The following is an 18,665-nucleotide window of genomic DNA, read 5'->3' as shown; positions in this document are numbered from 1 at the left end:
TCCTGGAATCGTGACCATGACCTTGTTTTACATCAGCTTCTGGCGTGCCAAGCACGGGAGTCAGGTTCATGACTGCAGAGGATGACGATGGCCTCCTGTGGTGAAAAGAGGCAAATTCCCAACTACTTTTTTTTTTAAATCAAAACTCGAATCGAGCAGTGGCCCTGGGTTGAGAAAAATCATTAATTCTCAGGCTATTGAATCGTTATATGCATAATGGGTTCCACGCTAACGGTTTATCGTTAAACTTTAAAGGTGATATTTAGTGTGTGTGTGTTTGTTAAACAAAGGCGTGGCAACTGCCCACATCTTCTTGGTTCTTTCGGTAAAGTCACGTACAATGGAAATAATAAAATAATAAAAATAAAACATAAAAATTGAATAAAAATAAAACATAATAACATTTTAATAAAATTGTATTATGTTTTTATTTTATTATTTTATTATTTCCATTCTACGTGACTTTACCGAAAGAACCAAGAAGATGAATCCCTGCAGTCACGAAAGCTTTAAATCTAAACTGCCCACATGTAAAGTGAAGGCTGTGTGCACTAGAGCTTGGCACCGAGTTTAATCCTCTCGTGCACGTGTTGTTTAAAGCGATACCAAAAAAAATGAATTATATTTTTATTATTCTTTGGGTCTTTCGGTAAAGACACGTAGACAGAAAAAATGACGTGATTATAAGAAGTTAAAGGAATCCCCCAAATGTGTTAGTTAGTTTTCATGTAATTTCATAGCAGCCGTGACCATCACAGCAGTCCACCACGGTGGCTTTATTTAAATACGAAAGTGGTTTAAATTGTGCACTTCAGTTGGCGGCTGACGTTCGAAGTGAGGACCATGACGCTCAAAATATTCGTGCCGCCCCCGTGCTCGCCCACCACCCACCACCCCCACCCACCGTGATCCATGGATCACACAAATCACTCGAGACGCCGGTGTATGGCAGCCAAGAGCGGTTTATGCGAACGCTGACCGCAAGAGGTCACACGTTTGGCACAAGAGTCATTCGCTGACTATGTGTGAAGAATTCATAAATTAATCAAGGTTGGTTGGGAAATGATAATGCTGACCAGTGCTGATACCTACCATGATCCACCATGATGCGGAGTTTCTGTATCGTGGCCTGGTTCCCACTCACTCTGTACACACCGTCAATCTCCAACCCTAACAATGGCAGTACACACATAGCAAGTGATATTCGTCACTTCAGAGAAAGCACACAGTTTTCATTAGTTCTTCTAGTTGATACTGCTTTGTCGACGTCTTAACTCGCAGAATCATTTGTACCATTCATAAACTGGACAAAAATCGTTGGTCAAGTGACAGGCAATGTTTACATAATGTGGTGGTGCAGTGGTAATCCATGGCTAACATCAATGGCGAGTGATATTGATATCAGTAGTTCTGCCACTCGCAATCTGCACTCATCAGCATGATGAAGTACGGTCTAAACACCTACATTACTCAGACGGAGGGGGGAGGGGCCTTCATCCAGCAGTGGATTGTACACGTGTGTATATATTGTATGCAATGTAACCTCTTCAGCCATTGGAGGTGCTACTGTACATTTACCACGATGAAAGAAAATAATTTAATCGACGACAATTACACTGGTCAACAACAAAAAAAAAAAAATTCTGGCCTGGACTTTTGCAGCTCTTTTAGACTAATTTCAGGGTGCTGATTCCAAATCTGATCTCAGATTTGCTCTATCACATCTCATTTTTATGCTATCGGCATACCCCATTTTCATTGATTTTACCCGAAATTAACTGTCACTTATGATTGCAAGTTGTTGCGAGTCAGTGACTGCTTTAGTGTTAAAATATGGTTTTGTATTTTTAGGATAGTGTGTTTATAATATAATTTTATGTAGATATCCACATTTATTTAATATTTTTCTTCTGCAATTTTTATTGAAAATGCAATATTTGATATCTCAAAAACCTGATGTGATAGACAAAAACTGATGCCAGATTTGGAATCAGCACCCCAAAATTACATTTTAACCGTTGGAATACCTTATGCCAGAAAAAGTGTGTTGACCAGTGTTATTATTGTTATGCCGCAACTTGAATCTTGGGTCTATGCTCAAAGCCCGAACCAAATCGACCTGGACCAGCATGGTGAAATATAGCCCAATAACACCGCCACGACTCGCATGGCATGGACAGGCTCTCATCCAGCAGTGGATCAACAAAAACATGGCTGTGCTTGTGCACAAAAGACCACACTCCTCTCCAGAGCGACTCACCTCGTCTCTCAATGGCCTCGATGCACATCCTCACGAATAACGGCACCATGGAGTTCTCCCGTTCGCACAAACACGCCAGGGGACAGCCAAACACTTGCTCTGCAAACACACAATCGATCGACGGGATGAGAATGGGCTTTATAAACTCCACTGCCCAATTGGTCGTAGGGGGTTACAAACCAGGGTGGAGCAGATGTTGTGCAGCGCAGAAGTGAGAATGACAAGATGGATCCCGGGGGGGGGTCACAAGACTGGGTTGGGTTAACAAATGAAGAGATGAAGATGGAAGGAGAAAAGTTGTACCCATGTACCCGTCTCAGACAAGCTGAATGAAAGCCAACTCAGACGTGCTAGGATTTGCCGCAAGAAGAAGAAAACCGCATTGGAAGAAGAAAAGTATGGATGTATGTTGAACTTCTTTTGCACCATACATAGCCAACCGTGCTCATCAGAGGTGCGACCTGAGTTGGATCCCCTGCCACAACTAACATTGAGCATCGAGTGACATCTGAACCGGTTCTGGACTCCCTCCACCTTCACTAATTCGCACTGACCAGCACGGTGAACTATATAATTGTGATACAGTGGCAGCCAACGAATGGAACGTGTCCATGAGGATCTCCCACCGAGGAGATGGAGCGATGGAATAAGCTCGCGTGCGGGTGCTACGTGGAATGTTTCATCGCAGAACCATGAGAGGTGGTTGTAGCGAAGGGAGGCCTTCATCCAGCAGTGGATTGATCATGGCTGAAAAGATATTAAGCCATCAGTGGCATTTGGTGAGCCAACACTGCGTCGAGCGCTTTCAGATTAACTTCTGCGGCCGTCTGGAATGCTCTTTCTTCCGATATTAGGAAGCCACTGGATCTATGCACTTTAATATATAGATTGAAAAACTCATTTCTTTATAACTGCTTTTCGCGTTCAGTTTGTTGTCCTTTCCCGCACCTTGGAATAGCACGGTTGGCTACGTATGGTGCAAAAAGGAAAATACCTTTAATGTAGCCTTTGTCTTTGAGTGTCTGCAGAGTGGGTCGCCGTGTGATTAACTTTCTTAAGCGGCTCCTCTTCTTATCAGATATCTCATTGGCTGTAATCAGAACATGAATGTCATTAGAATATTCATGTGCTCAGGACACAGGGTATCTGTAACAGAATCATCCACTGTTAAAGAACTATAATTGTAAGCAGTTTTCGAGTCGGGTCAATAAAACTAGACACGACACACATGCACGCACGCACACAAAATTTGGTTGTGTGAAGATGTCGTTGTACGAATCTCATCCCTATAAAATCGCCCGCCACGTGACCACCGGGGCATTGGCGACACGCATCGCATTGAGATTTTAGAGATTGAGATTTGACAGAGTCCCGGATGTTCGCCAACCTCTCTGCTGTGATTGTCTCATCAGTACCTGGCCCACCCCACCCCCCACTGCCCCAGGGAAGCTCACGATTCAACCAGCGGGGAGCAGATTCTGCAAGCTGCAACTTCTACGGATCCCGGTATCAAACGCACGCAGGCTAAATAAATACGTGAGGTTCAAGATCCCCCAAATCTTGTGAGGTAAACAACTAAAAGCGTGTAAGGAACGCGTTCACCAAAATTGCAACCGCTGTTGCCGAGCAATACTTCTTAAACATTTGTTGATACATTTATGGAGGACCCTGCATTTTACCGCAACAGACTTATTGAAGCATGTGATTAAGTATTCACGAAAGCACAACTATATTTAACTCAATGAACCTATAATTGTTTATTCAGATGGCGGTTCAGTGGCATATATTCATTTTATCTGGCCAATGAAAAGCAATTAGCACAATTTGAATTGCTCTTCACCTGTGACACTTCATCATCGTAGTAAGGTGATTTATTTATCATAATTTTAAAACACAAGTCGATTGCACAACCGTGATCTGACGTTTGGCCAGCAAAGCAAAGCTTTTAACTTGAAATGTGACGTGCAATGCCTTAATAAGAACAATAATAATAGCACCTTACCCGACAATGAAAACAAAAACAGATGCAGTTTCTGCACAATCTTTGTAAAACAGCTCAACTTACACGTGAATGTTTACGAGTACTGGGAAGCATATTTTCATGGGACTGGTTAAGTTACACAGCAGGGGTACACAGGGTGTTTTAAAGTCCAACTGCAAATATAACGGAGGAAATGTAACTGTACCCAGTGAGTGCTTTTTTGTAGAATGATCAGTGGAGGGCGCTATAATCCCGAACAAATTATTTGACAAGAGGCGCAGTGGTTCTCGCCACTGCCCGATGAACCCAGTGACCCGAGCTCGATTTCCGTTGACCATCTTTACCGATCCTGGGCCTCGCTCCACTCCTCAACCCTCCCCCCCAGGTCGACTCAGCCTCAAATCAGTGCCTGGTGCGATGCGTCAACATTGCCACTCGGGAGACAAAGGCGGCCGGCCAGCCGTGGTGCTGGCCACTCACCTTCTCGTGTCGTGCCGGCATTGACAGGCGCTCGCTAACAGCACTTGCCCCAAGGCTCTGTTATGGCTATACAGATGGGATCTTTGTATGGAGAGTGGTGGTGCAGTGGTTAACGCACCGCACTATCAATATTACAAGCGTTCATATTCGGACCATGGCTAATGTCAGTGGCAGGTGATATACGAACTGGTCCTGGGTCTCCACTAGGTCGACGCAGCCATAAACGAGTACCTGGTACGGCATGTAAACATCGCACCACGCCACACTACGCCACACTACACCACGCCACACCACACTACGCTACACCACCCCACACCACGCAAATGAGACAAATGCGGTTGGGCAGGATGTTGGCCACGCTATCCCCGCATGCCCCACGAGTCTGTCAAGGTTATTTGGGGGAGCGTTGTCTTTTAACAGGCGCAAATAACAAAAAAACTCATTCATCAACAACACTGCCTCAAAGTTAAAATAAATATGATAGGCGACGTTTCGGGCAATGGCCCTTCTTCATAGCACACGTGTTATGTGCCATAACGAGGTATGTGCTATGCAGAAGGTCCATTGCCGAGAACGTCGCCTATATTTTTCCTTTTAAGGCCACAATGTTGTTGACGAATGTGGGCCGAGTTTTATGTTATAATCTCGAACGGTAGTGCATCGGAACTGATCATTAAAAGACGAATCCACGTTGGGTTAAACTTTCGACTTTCCACCACATCTCCATCTCGGAATGTACCTCGCTTGCTATTTTTGGGCTCTTGATCACACTAGCACAACGGCGCCTCCGATTAGCGCGGTCGGCTACGTATCGTGCGACAGAGGTTCAACAACACGCACACGTACAAACGACGCAGACTCTCCCGAGTTTCACAAACGAGCGATCGCGCAGCAAGCGGGGAACCGCGGTCACGGGCGTGCGTCCGGCCGGTCTCACCATGGCCCTTGCGGGAGTCTCGCTGATCCTTCTTGTCTCTCAAGCTCGGTTCGTACGGCTCGTCCTCTCCGCTGACGTCTCCATCGTCGGGCGTGCTGGCTCCGGGGGCAGAGGACGACGCCGGCGCCGCACCCGGCTTCGGGATTCCCCTCCGCTGCTCTTCAGGGGTTGGCACCGGCGTGTCTTTATCCTGCATTAGAAGTTGAATTACAATCAGTTCAACACGTAGTGGGCTTTCGCTACCAATATTATCCATCTAAGAGGGTTTTTTTGGGTTAGATCGCATAAATGTGTCGTTAGACCCGTCACCACCAGATGACTCAGCCAATTAGGTTTGTCACGTAAACAAAACATTCAGCACACCGATGTGTTGGTGAATAAAACCCACAACATTTACAATTAACGACACATTTATATTTACACAATCTAACCCCAAAAAAACCGATCGTTAGAACGGATGGTCGACCGTGATGATGACTCTCTTTCCCCTGGTTAATGTCCAGGTTCTTCTGCCTTTGACGGACTGCTTATGACCGAATCACCTGGAACACGCTCCATCGCATTGGATCTCGGTAGCTTAAGCAGGTTTGAGCCTGGACAATGCTTGGATAGAATACCACCGTGCACAGGTTGTCACACAGGGCGCACAGCAGGGAGCAGCGCAAACAATCCATTGTTGTACTGTGCTTCTATGCTCCCATGTCTACACTCCCCACCTCCGCCATCCAAGCAGGTATGGTATTTTTAATGCTCACTGTGATATTACAAATGATCAGCGACAGAAGAGGATGGGGAAAGTATTTGAGGAGGTCCTGACATACCAGCCTGGCGATCAGGGATCGGATGGACTGGTACCACTCCTGCATTGTGTGGTCGTTGTCGGACTGGAGGAGGAATTCGTTGGCTCCAGACACTGTGAGCTGCAGGTGGAAACAGGAGAATTACCTTCACCATCTCACCTTCACGCACAATTTTCTTCCATTCATTCATTTGTCAAAAAGATTTTGCGCCAGCTGGCCAGGATCTGGATAAAACCTAGCCCACTATTCACCCAGGCAACTGAAGAGCACAGACTAAGTGTGAGTAACCTAACATCAAAACTAACAATAACATATTTAAGAATCTCAATTGACATACAAACAACATATATACTATTTCCCTTCTACGTGACTGTACCGAAAGAACCAAGAATATGAATCCCTGCAGTCACGAAAGCTTTAAATCGAAACATATATACTATTAAAAAAATATCTATAAATAAATAAAATACAAATCTCATCAACGGTCCTTAAACTATCCGGGACACTATTCCAGTGCCCCACCAAGGCTGATATTATTAGTTAATTTAAAACACCCTGAGCAGCAAACTCAACGCCGCGAGGAAAATGTTTGCAATTTAAGAGCAGTCGCTTGAACTCCATCGATATGGGCAAGTGTTACAATCACACAAGATGTAAATGCCTTGTACTCCTGGACGATGTGTGGGGGGGCAGGGAGTTTCCCAAGAATCCCTGCAACTTGTGTTTTAGGGAAGTGAGAGTTAATTCAAAGTGATTTCTTTCTCAATGAACAATGAGGTTGGTGTTAATCTCCCATTTACAGCCCCGAGCAAGTGGTAAAAAAATCCTCATTCCTGGGGATACGTTTGACCGTACGTACATCACCACGTTGATCAGTGCAGGCTGGAGAAGTGGAGATCCCAGAACCACTTCAGTATCACTCATTATCAATATTAGCCGTGGCCGGAAATCAAACTCAGGTCGCTGGGTTCATAGCGCGATGCACCAACTAATGTGCCATCACTCAATCCCACTTTTGTGATACAAATCAAAGGCGCGTTGAGCACGTGAAGGTAAAAGTTATGCAACACTATTTTTATTGTTGCAAATAAGGGGTCAAAAAGGTACGCATTAAAACACTGTTATAATTAAATACAGTTTACTGCACTGACACACAGCAGTAAAAGTTTTGCTCGAGAACAATAAACATGGTCACATGGAAATTAACAAACAGCACGCGGGAGACCTCACCACTGTAGCAAGTATTGGTGGGTTTTGCTTTGTTGTAAATAACTGCGAGAGGTGCGGGGCGGCTGTATTCCTAAGCTCATCATCCATTTTTCATATTCTTGGTCTTTCGGTAAAGTCACGTAGAAGGGAAATAATAAAATAATAATAATAAAACATTATAAAATAAAATTCTCACGACGTTTCGGCCACAACGCAAGCAGCCGTCCTCAGGTGTAGAAACAGAGCTGTCAGAAAGACAGCGTCTATTTTGTTTTTATTATTTTATTATTTCCCTTCTACGTGACTTTACCGAAAGAACCAAGAATATGAATCCCTGCAGTCACGAAAGCTTTAAATAGAAAAATTAATCATCCATTGTCTATCTACTGATGGATGAAAGCCTCCCCCTGCCCCTCCCCCCTGCCCCTCCCACCTGCCCCCACCCCCCCCCTGCCCCCACCCCACCCCTCCCACACACCGTGACCATCCCTCGCGGGCCCTGCGACACCAGCTACAATTCCACCACACTCCCACACATGGCCCGGTTGAGAGTCAGTGTTTGTCATGCAGGTGGTTTGAATAAAAATTGAGATTATGAACTGCCCGTGAAATTTCAACATTTGTCCTCAAAGTGTTACCCGGATGTTAAGTAACTTTAGTAAATTATTCTTGACTCTAAAAATGATAAAATTAGGGGAATGTGAAAAAAAGTTTAAAATGTTATATATGCTATATATATAACCATTGATTGCCACAGTCAAAAAATCATCATGTTTTTTTACTTATATCAAAGGTCACAGGCCCTTGAAAAATAGTTTCTCTTCTCAATGGGCTTCACTCAGGAAACACACTTCTAATTCTGTTTCTTATCATAGATATCACAGATCCCTGCTTTTTTACTCCCGGAAGAATGAATCACTTTTCGATTGCGTGCGACAAAACTACACCGCCTACCCACTCGGCTGACGAAACGAAGCGGCTTGTGCAGCGTGCGTGCAGTGCAATACAGGAGGCAAGAGTCCATCTCACGATTATACCTGGCACACGTTTTTCTTGCTGGACTTGTCTCGCGTCCACTCGATGTGCGCCCCCCGGAGGTCGATGCAGCACTCGGGTTTGCTGTTCGATGCACCTTGTTTCTGTCAAAGTCAACAACAACAAACACATCGTCCTGAAGAGCACGTGGAAGCCGTGCCCTTGTGTAGTTTGCGTAACTTCATATCGCTTTATGAACAAGTGAAACGATTGCGGTGTGGTCGTCACAAAAAACCCTTTGGATTTCATGAACTAGAGTTTAATTCGCGTGTGTTTCACGAGCTGTTTTGGCTGTGTCGGGTGGTGGCGGTTTTGACGACACATTTATATTTGCGCAATCTAACCCCAAAACCTCTATTATGGATAATATTGGTCGTAAAAGCCTACGTGTCAAACTACAATTCACATGAACGGGAGAGAACCATTTAAACTTTGGTGGAGCACTTAGACCTTGCGTTTTATCATCAACTCCTCCGCCAGGACGGGGCGATAAACCAAGCCAAAACGGGAATCGCACCCTCCTTGTTCCTATGGCAGGGACCATTCTCCAAGTAAGGCTGCCACCGACTGCTTTCCACCGGGCCAGTGATGCTTGCTCTGTCAGGCGGTGCTCATTCCACCAACACAAGAGCCAGATAGATTGCAGCATCGCGGAGGGGAATGGTTACGGATGGCGGAGGCGTGGGAAGGCCTTCGTGCAGCAGTGGATCGGTCATAGCTGATGGTGAAGGTAACTTATATGAAATGTAAGGCAATTATCAATTTCAAGTGCAAAAGTGAACATAATTTTCAAAGAAAAATCTCAACATCTGTCAATTGCACTGTGGCCTTAAAATGAAAAATATATAATGGGTGTCATTTCGGGAAATAGCCCTTATTCATAGCACATAAACGTCACCTATTATATAAATGTTATACTATAAGGTAGTGTTATTGATTAATCTGTTGAATCTTTGTTAATTGTGCTTATGCACCACTGCAAACGCAGCAGCATCGCCACATAATTTGTATAATTTCCTTTGACAGTGTTAACTGTTCGGACAGCTACAGGCTTAGTGTTGCTTGGGGAAGCGAATCATCAAATAATATTGTTTAAATGTATGCCTATACAGGTTACCATACATCAATGGGGATTACGTGTACGCAGACAATAACAGAGACTGCTATTTTATTGCACGCAAACGACAGGAGGTACAAGAACACAACGTGCATGCATAATGTTAGTTGATTACCATATGAATAACCAGACCGGCAATGGATACCCATTGTAATGTATATGCATTCATTAATCCCCCCCCTTTCAGACGTGAAGGGCTCACAAGTGACGTCATCACATCTATCCCTCTATTTAAGGAACGAAACGGGAGGATTTCTCCACAACTCTGGCTGTCGCCTGATGAAGCTAGTTGTAATTCTTGGCGAATCGTCGTACTCAAGATTGTAAATGTTGTGGATTTGCTCTCCAACACACGGGTGTGCTGTATTAGTAACCAATTGGCATGTTTCGTTTACATGACAAACCTTACCAATCGGCTGTGTCGGGTGGTGGCGAGTTTCACGACACATTTATAGTTACGCGATCTAACCCAAAAAAACTGTATTATGAGTGTTAACAATCTTGGCAGGTTTGAATGTGACCCAGTGATGGCCCTATGAGTGGGGCTTACCCATCCGGTGTGGGACTTGGGATCCTTGTAGAGGATAAGGTCGTGTCCAACCAACACCACCCACACATTCGTCCAGTTCTTCCTGAAGCGAAAAAAAAACGTTTCATCACAGAGCTAGCCGTGTCATGTTAAAAGTCAAGTCTAAATACCAGAGGTGGGACAAAGTCATTGTTATGCAAGTCCAAGTCGAGTCGCAAGTCATCAAATTCATGACTCGAGTCTGACTCGAGTCCAAGTCACATGACTCGAGTCCACATCTCATAGGTGGGACAAAGTCATTGTTATGCAAGTCCAAGTCGAGTCGCAAGTCATCAAATTCATGACTCGAGTCTGACTCGAGTCCAAGTCACATGACTCGAGTCCACATCTCTGCTAAATACCATTTCTCACCGGCACATCTGAACCGCACATCTGTGGGGCCGTCACTGTGTCATAGCTGTCAACCCATACGGTTTACCCCGTATTCTTGTACAGAGAAATTGAGTTTTCAGGTCCATACTGCGTACAGACGTTTCAATAGAGGCAAAAACTTTTTTGTCGATTTGTTTGTGTTTCTCTCTTGTGATGCGACTTTGAAGGATGAACGTTGAGATTTATAAGGGGTACGGGGTGACCAATAAGGTCTGAATTGTTCTGGAATAAGGTAGGCACTGATAAGAGATTGACAGGTGTGCTGTATGGGTGATTTTCCACGGTCTATAATACCGAACCAAAGCATGATTTGCTGGCCCAATAAGACGCAATCTGATTCAGGGCCAAGCAGAACCGAGAGCGGGGTTACATTATCTCCGTCACTGCTTGAGATGTCAGCGGCACGGTCCGGATTCAGCAGGGAAAGAACAACCCTGTGGCATCTCCCATGTCGTGACGGGGCTGGCTCGGCACAGCCCCAGCACGGCTTAGATGTACAATGGAAAATAAATTCACGTGTTCCCATGCTCAAATGAGCATTGGAATGGTAGTGGAATATTCACACATTCCTATGGCAAGGGCCAGTCCATCCATAAAACAGCCACTGTTGACGTCACACGAAGTGGTACATTTGATAATATAATTCAGTATATAATAATATAATAATGACATTATGTTCAATTCTGAATGTTTGCCCTATTTTAATATACATTAAAATTACTCCACATGTAACGATCAAATGTAATAACTCTGCTTCTGAAGGTGCATGAAAACCAAAAATCTAATTTTTGCAATAACTTTTAATGGTAATTTTTCATATATATTTGAAGCATGATTCAAACAGAAAACCAAAACGACAGACAGATCACCTACACGACTTTGTTGAGCATATATATAAAACACAAATTATTGATTTTTTTTGGAGAGGTTGATGTCTATCGACATTCTGGATGGAGCAGTATTTCCTTTCACTCCCAGGGGTATCGTTATAAGTGGAGCCGACTGTACTCTTTGTATCGACCCCAGAGGAATAACGATCTGGGTCAAATTCCAACCAAGAGTGACACCACAGCGCCATCCAGCTGGACCCGTGGTATTGAAATGCAAAATCCCTGCGTATGCCTACGACCAAATCACCCGTAACGCGCCCGAAATCTCATCAGAACTCGCAAGCTGAGCAAAGAGGTTGAGGCCGGATAAGTGCTTGGATGGACGACCCACCATGCATGCCAGGTAGTCACAGGCTGCTGGGGGGGGGGGCTGCACTCTATGTGATTCTACACTGCCACGTCTTTGTTACAACCACCACCTTCACCAACCCGCATCGACCAGCATGGTGAAACTAAAATAAACAAAAAAAACTAACAAAATACTTTTTCTTTTACCAGATAAGGCGCACCGAGCTATAATATCTGTTTTCAGAAGCGACCTGGTTATCACAAATGCTAGCTCAAGGAAGTGGCTTATCACGTGGAAATGTATAGCAGCCAAATACTCTAAACGCGTGACGTTGTTTCTAAGTGTGGAGTAAAAAACCAGAGGACCCGGAGAAAAATACACACGACCACGGGGAGAGAGAGACACGCAAACTCCAAATATACTGGCGTCAGGGTAAGGATCGAACCCACGACCTCCTGTATACCAGTCGAGGAAGTTAACGTCTCGCCACCGTGGCAAGACGTCACCTAGTCAATCAACCCCCACAACGCGAGTGGTGTGAGGGAGTTCCCTCGTCCAGCAGTAGATTGACAAAAAGTCTGTGTACATGAAAAATCGTGGTGCGTATAATACAGCTGAGTTGACTACATGCTGGAAATCGTAAACTCGAATACAGTTGCTTTAACAGGCATCTGTTTTACAGATGAACGCCACCCGTGTTTAGACTCACCGTAACTTCTTGCCTCCCTCTGTTATTTTGGTTTTGTTTAACATGCCAGCCTTTTCAAGGCCCTGTGAGATGTACAAAAAATTCGAGTTTTTAAAGGGGACAAAAAATTGCACGTTTTTTTTTTACCTCTTCTCTGCAAAAAAACAATTACATCATCGACATTTATGAACCTCCAATTATCATTGCCACAATACTCTCCAGCATTTAAAAATAATGTCTTGCTTTTACTGTAATGATCCAGTCAGTGTTCACTTAATGTCAAGTAGGAACCAATTAGTGTTTAGACAGTCTGGTTGTTGGATACATTGCCTTACTGCATGTTACGAAGTATTTATTGTGCATGTCAACAATATTCTGCTACTTCTTCGGTGATAATTGCGATGAATAATTAAAACTAGTTCCAGTTGCTTTAAAGGGGAGGGGAGTGGTGGCACAGTGGTCAGCACACCACACTATGAGTTTGATTCATTGCTTCGGAAATCAGCACTGGTTCTCGGCTTCCCTTCATCACCCTCACTGACCAGCGTGGTGAAGTATGGTGAAGTATGGTGAAGTATGGTGAAGTATGGTGAAGTATGGTGAAGTATGGTGAAGTATGGTGAAACAACTATCACATTCGAGATGGTGTGGACAAGCCTTCATTCACAAGTGGAATGATCGATCGAGTGCTTTAAATTACCTGAAATGTTTATTTTAAAGTGAAATATTTTAACAATTCACAGCATGAATACTTTCAAATAATATTTTCTGCTTCATTCAAAATATCGCTTTTTCAACAATGGGCAATATCAAGGTAACCAAAATGTATAGCCCTTGTCAATCCAATGCTGGATGAGAGCCTCCCCAAGCCGTGTGGATGGGGGGAGAGGGGAAAGTTGGCCATACTTCACCACGCTGGTCAATGCGGGTTGGTGAAGGTGAGGAACTAGGACCAGAACAGAGAGAACTCACAACTCACCGGAAATCAAATTCAGGTAGCCAGGTTCATAGCCCACTGGGCTACCCACTGGTGACTACATTTGACTAACTCGTAAAATAAGACTTTAAAACATTCGGACCAGCTCTTGAAGCACTAAAACATCCTATGCTTCATCTGTTATTTCACATAAAAAAAATTCAGAATTCATGGCAGCATGAAAGGAACCACCAGAAGCTGCAACATCGTACGAATTTGCCCGACACGAAGAGAAAATCGAAGGCTTACGGCGGGCAGAGAGAGCGCCAGGTCGGAAATGCTGCACAAGTTGTGATCAGAAGGTGTTCTCTTGTGCCCACCCAACTGCACACAATCATAGTCAATCACGTGTTCATTTGTAGATCACAACAAAGATTATAGAGATCCGTACAACAAACACAAAAAGAGCAAATCATACCATGACACTCATTGGAGTAATTAAACAAAAAACCATACACTCCATCCTCAATCGGCTTCAAATTACCCGCAATCTTTTACAGAATTAGCGAGCTTACTTCGATAAAAATGTGTTTTCCAAAGTGCTAACAAAATTTATTCCCGCACAAACAAGCAATGGGGATGGAATAATCTCTGTTGTTGACGGCGCTTAGCCTGAGGTACAAAGCCAGCAAAAACATAGGCCAATCATATTCTATGGTTCTTTTGGTAAAGTCACGTAGGCATTTCTGCTGCATTGGCATTGCTGCTACATTGGCATTGCTGCTGCATTGGCATTGCTGCTGCATTGGCATTGTTGCTGCATTGGCATTGTTGCTGCATTGGCTTTGTTGCTGCATTGGCATTGTTGCTGCATTGGCATTGCTGCTACATTGGCATTGCTGCTGCATTGGCATTGCTGCTGCATTGGTATTGTTGCTGCATTGGCTTTGTTGCTGCATTGGCTTTGTTGCTGCATTGGCACTTGTGCACCATCCATGCTCCTGGTGCTGTTGATACACTTGGGCCACGCCCAGTCCCAAACCTTTATAAACAGTTTGCCTTTAGAGGCCGACTCCTTTGCCTGATGACGACCGCTTGTGTTGCGATCGAAACGTCGTGATTTTTTTATTCTATTTTATTTCTAACTACGTGACTTTACCGAAAGAACCAAAGAGAGTATGGATTCCTGCAGTCACGAAAGCTTCAAATCAAGAATAAAAATAAAGTGAATATTTTTCATTATTTTTTCTATCTACGTGACTTTACCGAAAGAACCATAGAATATGAATTCCTGCAGTCACGAAAGTTTAAAGTCAAAATATAGGCCAATCACTCCTGAGTTCAATACGGAGCCCATGGCTAACATTCAGGGCAAGCGTTAGAATCCTGGTCAGGGCTAACAGTGAAACAGTGATATCCTGAAGCAGTCAGTCTTGGCCGCGCCCTTCACCAATGCGCATCGACCAGGAAGTCAGGTCAAATAACCCTGATGACTGACACAGCGTGGGAACGTCTTCATCCGAATAGTGGATTGAGACAGATGTCTGCGAATAATGATCATTATTTTTTTTTCCCGATCAATAAGTGAAATATTGAAAATAACAAGATTTTCTCATCTTCCTCCTCTTTAAAAACTATTTTCAATACCATGGAAATCATACAAAAATCGGCCAGCTTTACTCAATTATGTAAAGGATGGAGTATATTATATAATTTTTTAAAATCAAAAACACGATACACGGTAGCATTGTTTGTACATTATGAGCAATAACATGGTAAGACATTTCACTTGCAAACAAAATAATTTCGATTGAAAAATAGAAAACATAAAACCACAACAAAAAACAAAACATTGATCTTCACCACCCACACAGGTTTCCGCGTATTACCAGGTTGTACCGCGCATTGTTCCGAAAGAACAGCGCTGGGAGCTCCCAGTTTTCAAATTAATGTATTGTTCAACAAGGTCAGAACGCAAGAGACCAAGGATAAGTCTCATTTGTCAAGAGTGACGCGCAGCGAAATGTCAGACATCGTGCTGAACGCAACACGCGGGCGGTACAACCCGGAAGCGCATCGGAGGGCTAAATAGCATTGAGCCTTACCTTAGTTTCATGGTCAATCTTGTGGCTAGGTGCATCGTTCGCACGTGGGGTAGGTGGCAACACTTTATGATCGGGGACCGTGTTTGCAAGATCATGGTCAGGTGACCACTCGACACCGGTTGATCCCGATGGATCCTAGAAAAGGGGGGGAGGGGGGAAACACATCATTGTAAATGTACGCGCATGTAAGACGTACTTAGGTGTGTCGCCACCATGTCCATTTGTCAATCCACTGCTGGATGAGGGCCTCACCCCACACCATGTGGGTCGCAGGAGTTGGGTGACCACGCTTCGCCACGCTGGCGTCGGGCGAGTGGCAGATGTCTGCCAGGTATCGCGTGTCGTGCGAGTGTCCCGTAGTCCCATCCTGTAAGGACGGTCTGCCCTCTTCTAGTCAAATAAGTCAAACTGTTCGGGCTTCCCACACTGCAGGCATGCTCGCGTAACGCGTGCACATTTGCATTGAATGTCAAGCAGCTATAAATTAATTTACTCATGAACAAGGCCTTAACAGACTGTTGGGGCAGGTTCTGTGAGTGAACACCTATGAAGGCTGGCATGGCACACGATGAAATGGGTGGCCAGCACCACGCCCGGCCGCCTTCGTCTCCCCAGTGGTGATAATTACACAACGCACAAGGTGCTCATTTGAGGCCGAGTCGACCTAGGAGAGGCCCAGGACCAATTCAGATAATTGTCACTGGTGTTGGTTGTGAGCAGGAATCGAACTCGGGTGGCCGGGTTCGTAGGGCAGCGTGAGCTAATCGCTGCACTCCCACTCCCCACTCATTGACACACACACGCACAAACCTCTGGAAGTTCCCATTCAGTTCGCCCATCCTCGGTGTAGTAGTAAACTTCACCGGTGTCATCCTTGGACTTCCACCACTGCAGACAAACAACCATTGTTATTGAAACTCGTCACATGACAGAGCCACTGCTGTTTCTTTATATATCAGTCGCTTCTGATCTTAGCTGTGACCGGAATTCAAACTCAGGCTGATGGGTTGATAGCGTAGTACGTCAATCACTGCGTCACCATTCCACCCTTTTTGGTATGTAGTGTTTTAAATCATATTAATTTAATTTATTTATCAAGTAATGTGTCACTTAGTCTTAACTCTCAAAATCACTGTCCTTCCAGGATGCCCTACACTGGGATATTTGGGAACTTCGTAGTCAGCACGGGTTGATGACGGTGGGCAACATAAACCTTGGAGCACAGAGGGACATGCCTACAATGGACGTTGTTACATGAACCTCCCCTTATAATGTAGCAGCTGCTGCTGCCTGTTTTTCGCTTTGCATATGTTGTACAGAAGTGACTCATTAACACCTAGCAAACACCATCGGACAACATGTGATACAGCCCTAAACGCATCGACAGCTGTACTACGGCACAGCCACTAAAACCTACACAGTAGTAAACAGTATTGTGTTTGTAGCATGTGCCTGTGTGTTCCACAAACGGTAGTGTAGGGAAGCAGTCGTGTTTTGTAGCGAGCGGTAGTGTAGTGGTTAGCGCATTGTGCTACGAACCCGGTGACCCCAGTTCGATTCCCGTTCACAGCCAATATTATCCGAGGCGATTATCTGAACCGGTCCTGGGCCTCCCCTAGGTCGACCCAGCCTCAAATGAGGGGGTGAGGGGGGGGGGGATCTTTGTCTTTATTTTTGTGCCACAAACCAAACCTCACCTTGACCGGTGACCTCTGATGTATGTAAAATTCATCTCCATTTTCATCGAAAAACCGCCCCCAACAATCAGGTAGGTAACCACTGTCCGAGACAACTTCACTACTCTCTTCTTTTGGCAGTGGTGGTAACGGCTCGTCCGTCGGGGAGACAATCCGCTGTACAGGAATAAAACAATGATGGTGACATTTGTTCGATTTAAAGCTTTCGTGACTGCATGAATTCATATTCTTGGTTCTTTCGGTAAAGTCACGTAGAAGGTAAATAATAAAATAATAAACATAAAACATAAGATACAATTCTCACGACGTTTCGGCCACAACGCAAGCAGCCGTCCTCAGGTGAAGGACGCTGTCTTTCCGAAAGCCCTGTTCTTCACCTGAGGACGGCTGCTTGCGTTGTGGACGAAACGTCGTGAGAATTTTACCTTATTGTTTTATTTTTATTAATTTAATTATTTCCATTCTACGTGACTTTACCGAAAGAACCAAGAAAAATGATGGTGACATTTGTTACGTTTTTAAAACTAAGGTGTACAGTATTTATGCACTAGTTCTGTCCATCCGTCTGTCCGTCCGTAACTAGAGGGGGGTGGGGTGGGCAGGGGGAGTGCACGATAACTCTTCACATCACCATTTATTTACCGGTTATATACTTTTTTCCTTTTAGGCAAAGCCATCGATGAATGTCCTGAGTTTGTTTGTATTAAACGTGCTTGCCAATGCACCATCACCAAATAGTGTGATTAAACGGGTTCTCAAGTTTTCTACGTTGATAATCTCAGCCCAAGTCACAAAAAATACTTTACGTCAAATTTGGTTCTCCGACTTAAAATGGCTAAATTTCATCTCTGGGGCTTAAACATATTGGTTTGACTGTCATGTGCTGACAGGGCCAGAGGGAAAGTGCTGCCCGTATTGTGTGGACCAGGAGAGGTAATTTTAAGGTACCTCAGAGGAAGCTCTATAATATCCACTTCTGTGGGCCATTCTATAACATGAATGGTTGCCTCTGCTCCGAGAGATCCGAATGTATTATGCGTCTTATCGGGATAAAATTGTGGAAAAGAAACAAACTAAACTATTTTTAAAAAATTACAATATATCTTTTAGGAGGTACGGTAATTTATAGCAGCCAAATACTATAAACGCACGTTGTTTATCAATGTGGAGGGAAAAACTGGAGGACCTGGAGAAAAATCCACGCGACCACGGGGATAACATGCAAACTCCAAATATAAAGGCATAAGGGTCAGGATTGAACCCACGACCACCTGTATACCAGGCGAGGGAATTAACATCT

At 44.4% G+C, this 18,665-nt stretch overlaps 1 protein-coding gene across 2 annotated transcripts in view; it reads right to left on the bottom strand.

Annotated features, from left to right (window-relative positions):
- Positions 1-18,665, bottom strand: part of LOC144729147 (rho GTPase-activating protein 12-like) — a 47,591-nt gene that overhangs the window by 7,132 nt on the left and 21,794 nt on the right. Inside the window, exons 5-16 of one of the 2 annotated variants that reach the window (XM_078609124.1) lie at positions 17,366-17,521; positions 16,479-16,556; positions 15,669-15,803; positions 13,873-13,947; positions 12,669-12,730; positions 10,370-10,451; positions 8,705-8,806; positions 6,480-6,578; positions 5,659-5,848; positions 3,255-3,350; positions 2,261-2,359; positions 1,093-1,170 (exon numbers count right to left, since the gene is read on the bottom strand). In XM_078609124.1, the coding sequence (XP_078465250.1) occupies positions 1,093-1,170; positions 2,261-2,359; positions 3,255-3,350; positions 5,659-5,848; positions 6,480-6,578; positions 8,705-8,806; positions 10,370-10,451; positions 12,669-12,730; positions 13,873-13,947; positions 15,669-15,803; positions 16,479-16,556; positions 17,366-17,521 (1,252 nt within the window). The remainder of the gene's footprint in view (positions 1-1,092; positions 1,171-2,260; positions 2,360-3,254; positions 3,351-5,658; positions 5,849-6,479; positions 6,579-8,704; positions 8,807-10,369; positions 10,452-12,668; positions 12,731-13,872; positions 13,948-15,668; positions 15,804-16,478; positions 16,557-17,365; positions 17,522-18,665) is intronic. The other variant, XM_078609125.1, reaches the window with a different exon arrangement.

This window comes from Lampetra planeri, chromosome 31 (genome assembly GCF_965212315.1).
Source record: "Lampetra planeri chromosome 31, kcLamPlan1.2.h2, whole genome shotgun sequence".
Lineage (NCBI taxonomy): Eukaryota > Metazoa > Chordata > Hyperoartia > Petromyzontiformes > Petromyzontidae > Lampetra > Lampetra planeri.
The sequence above is the reverse complement of the archived record's forward strand: the minus strand, read 5'-3'. Positions and strand labels throughout refer to the sequence as shown.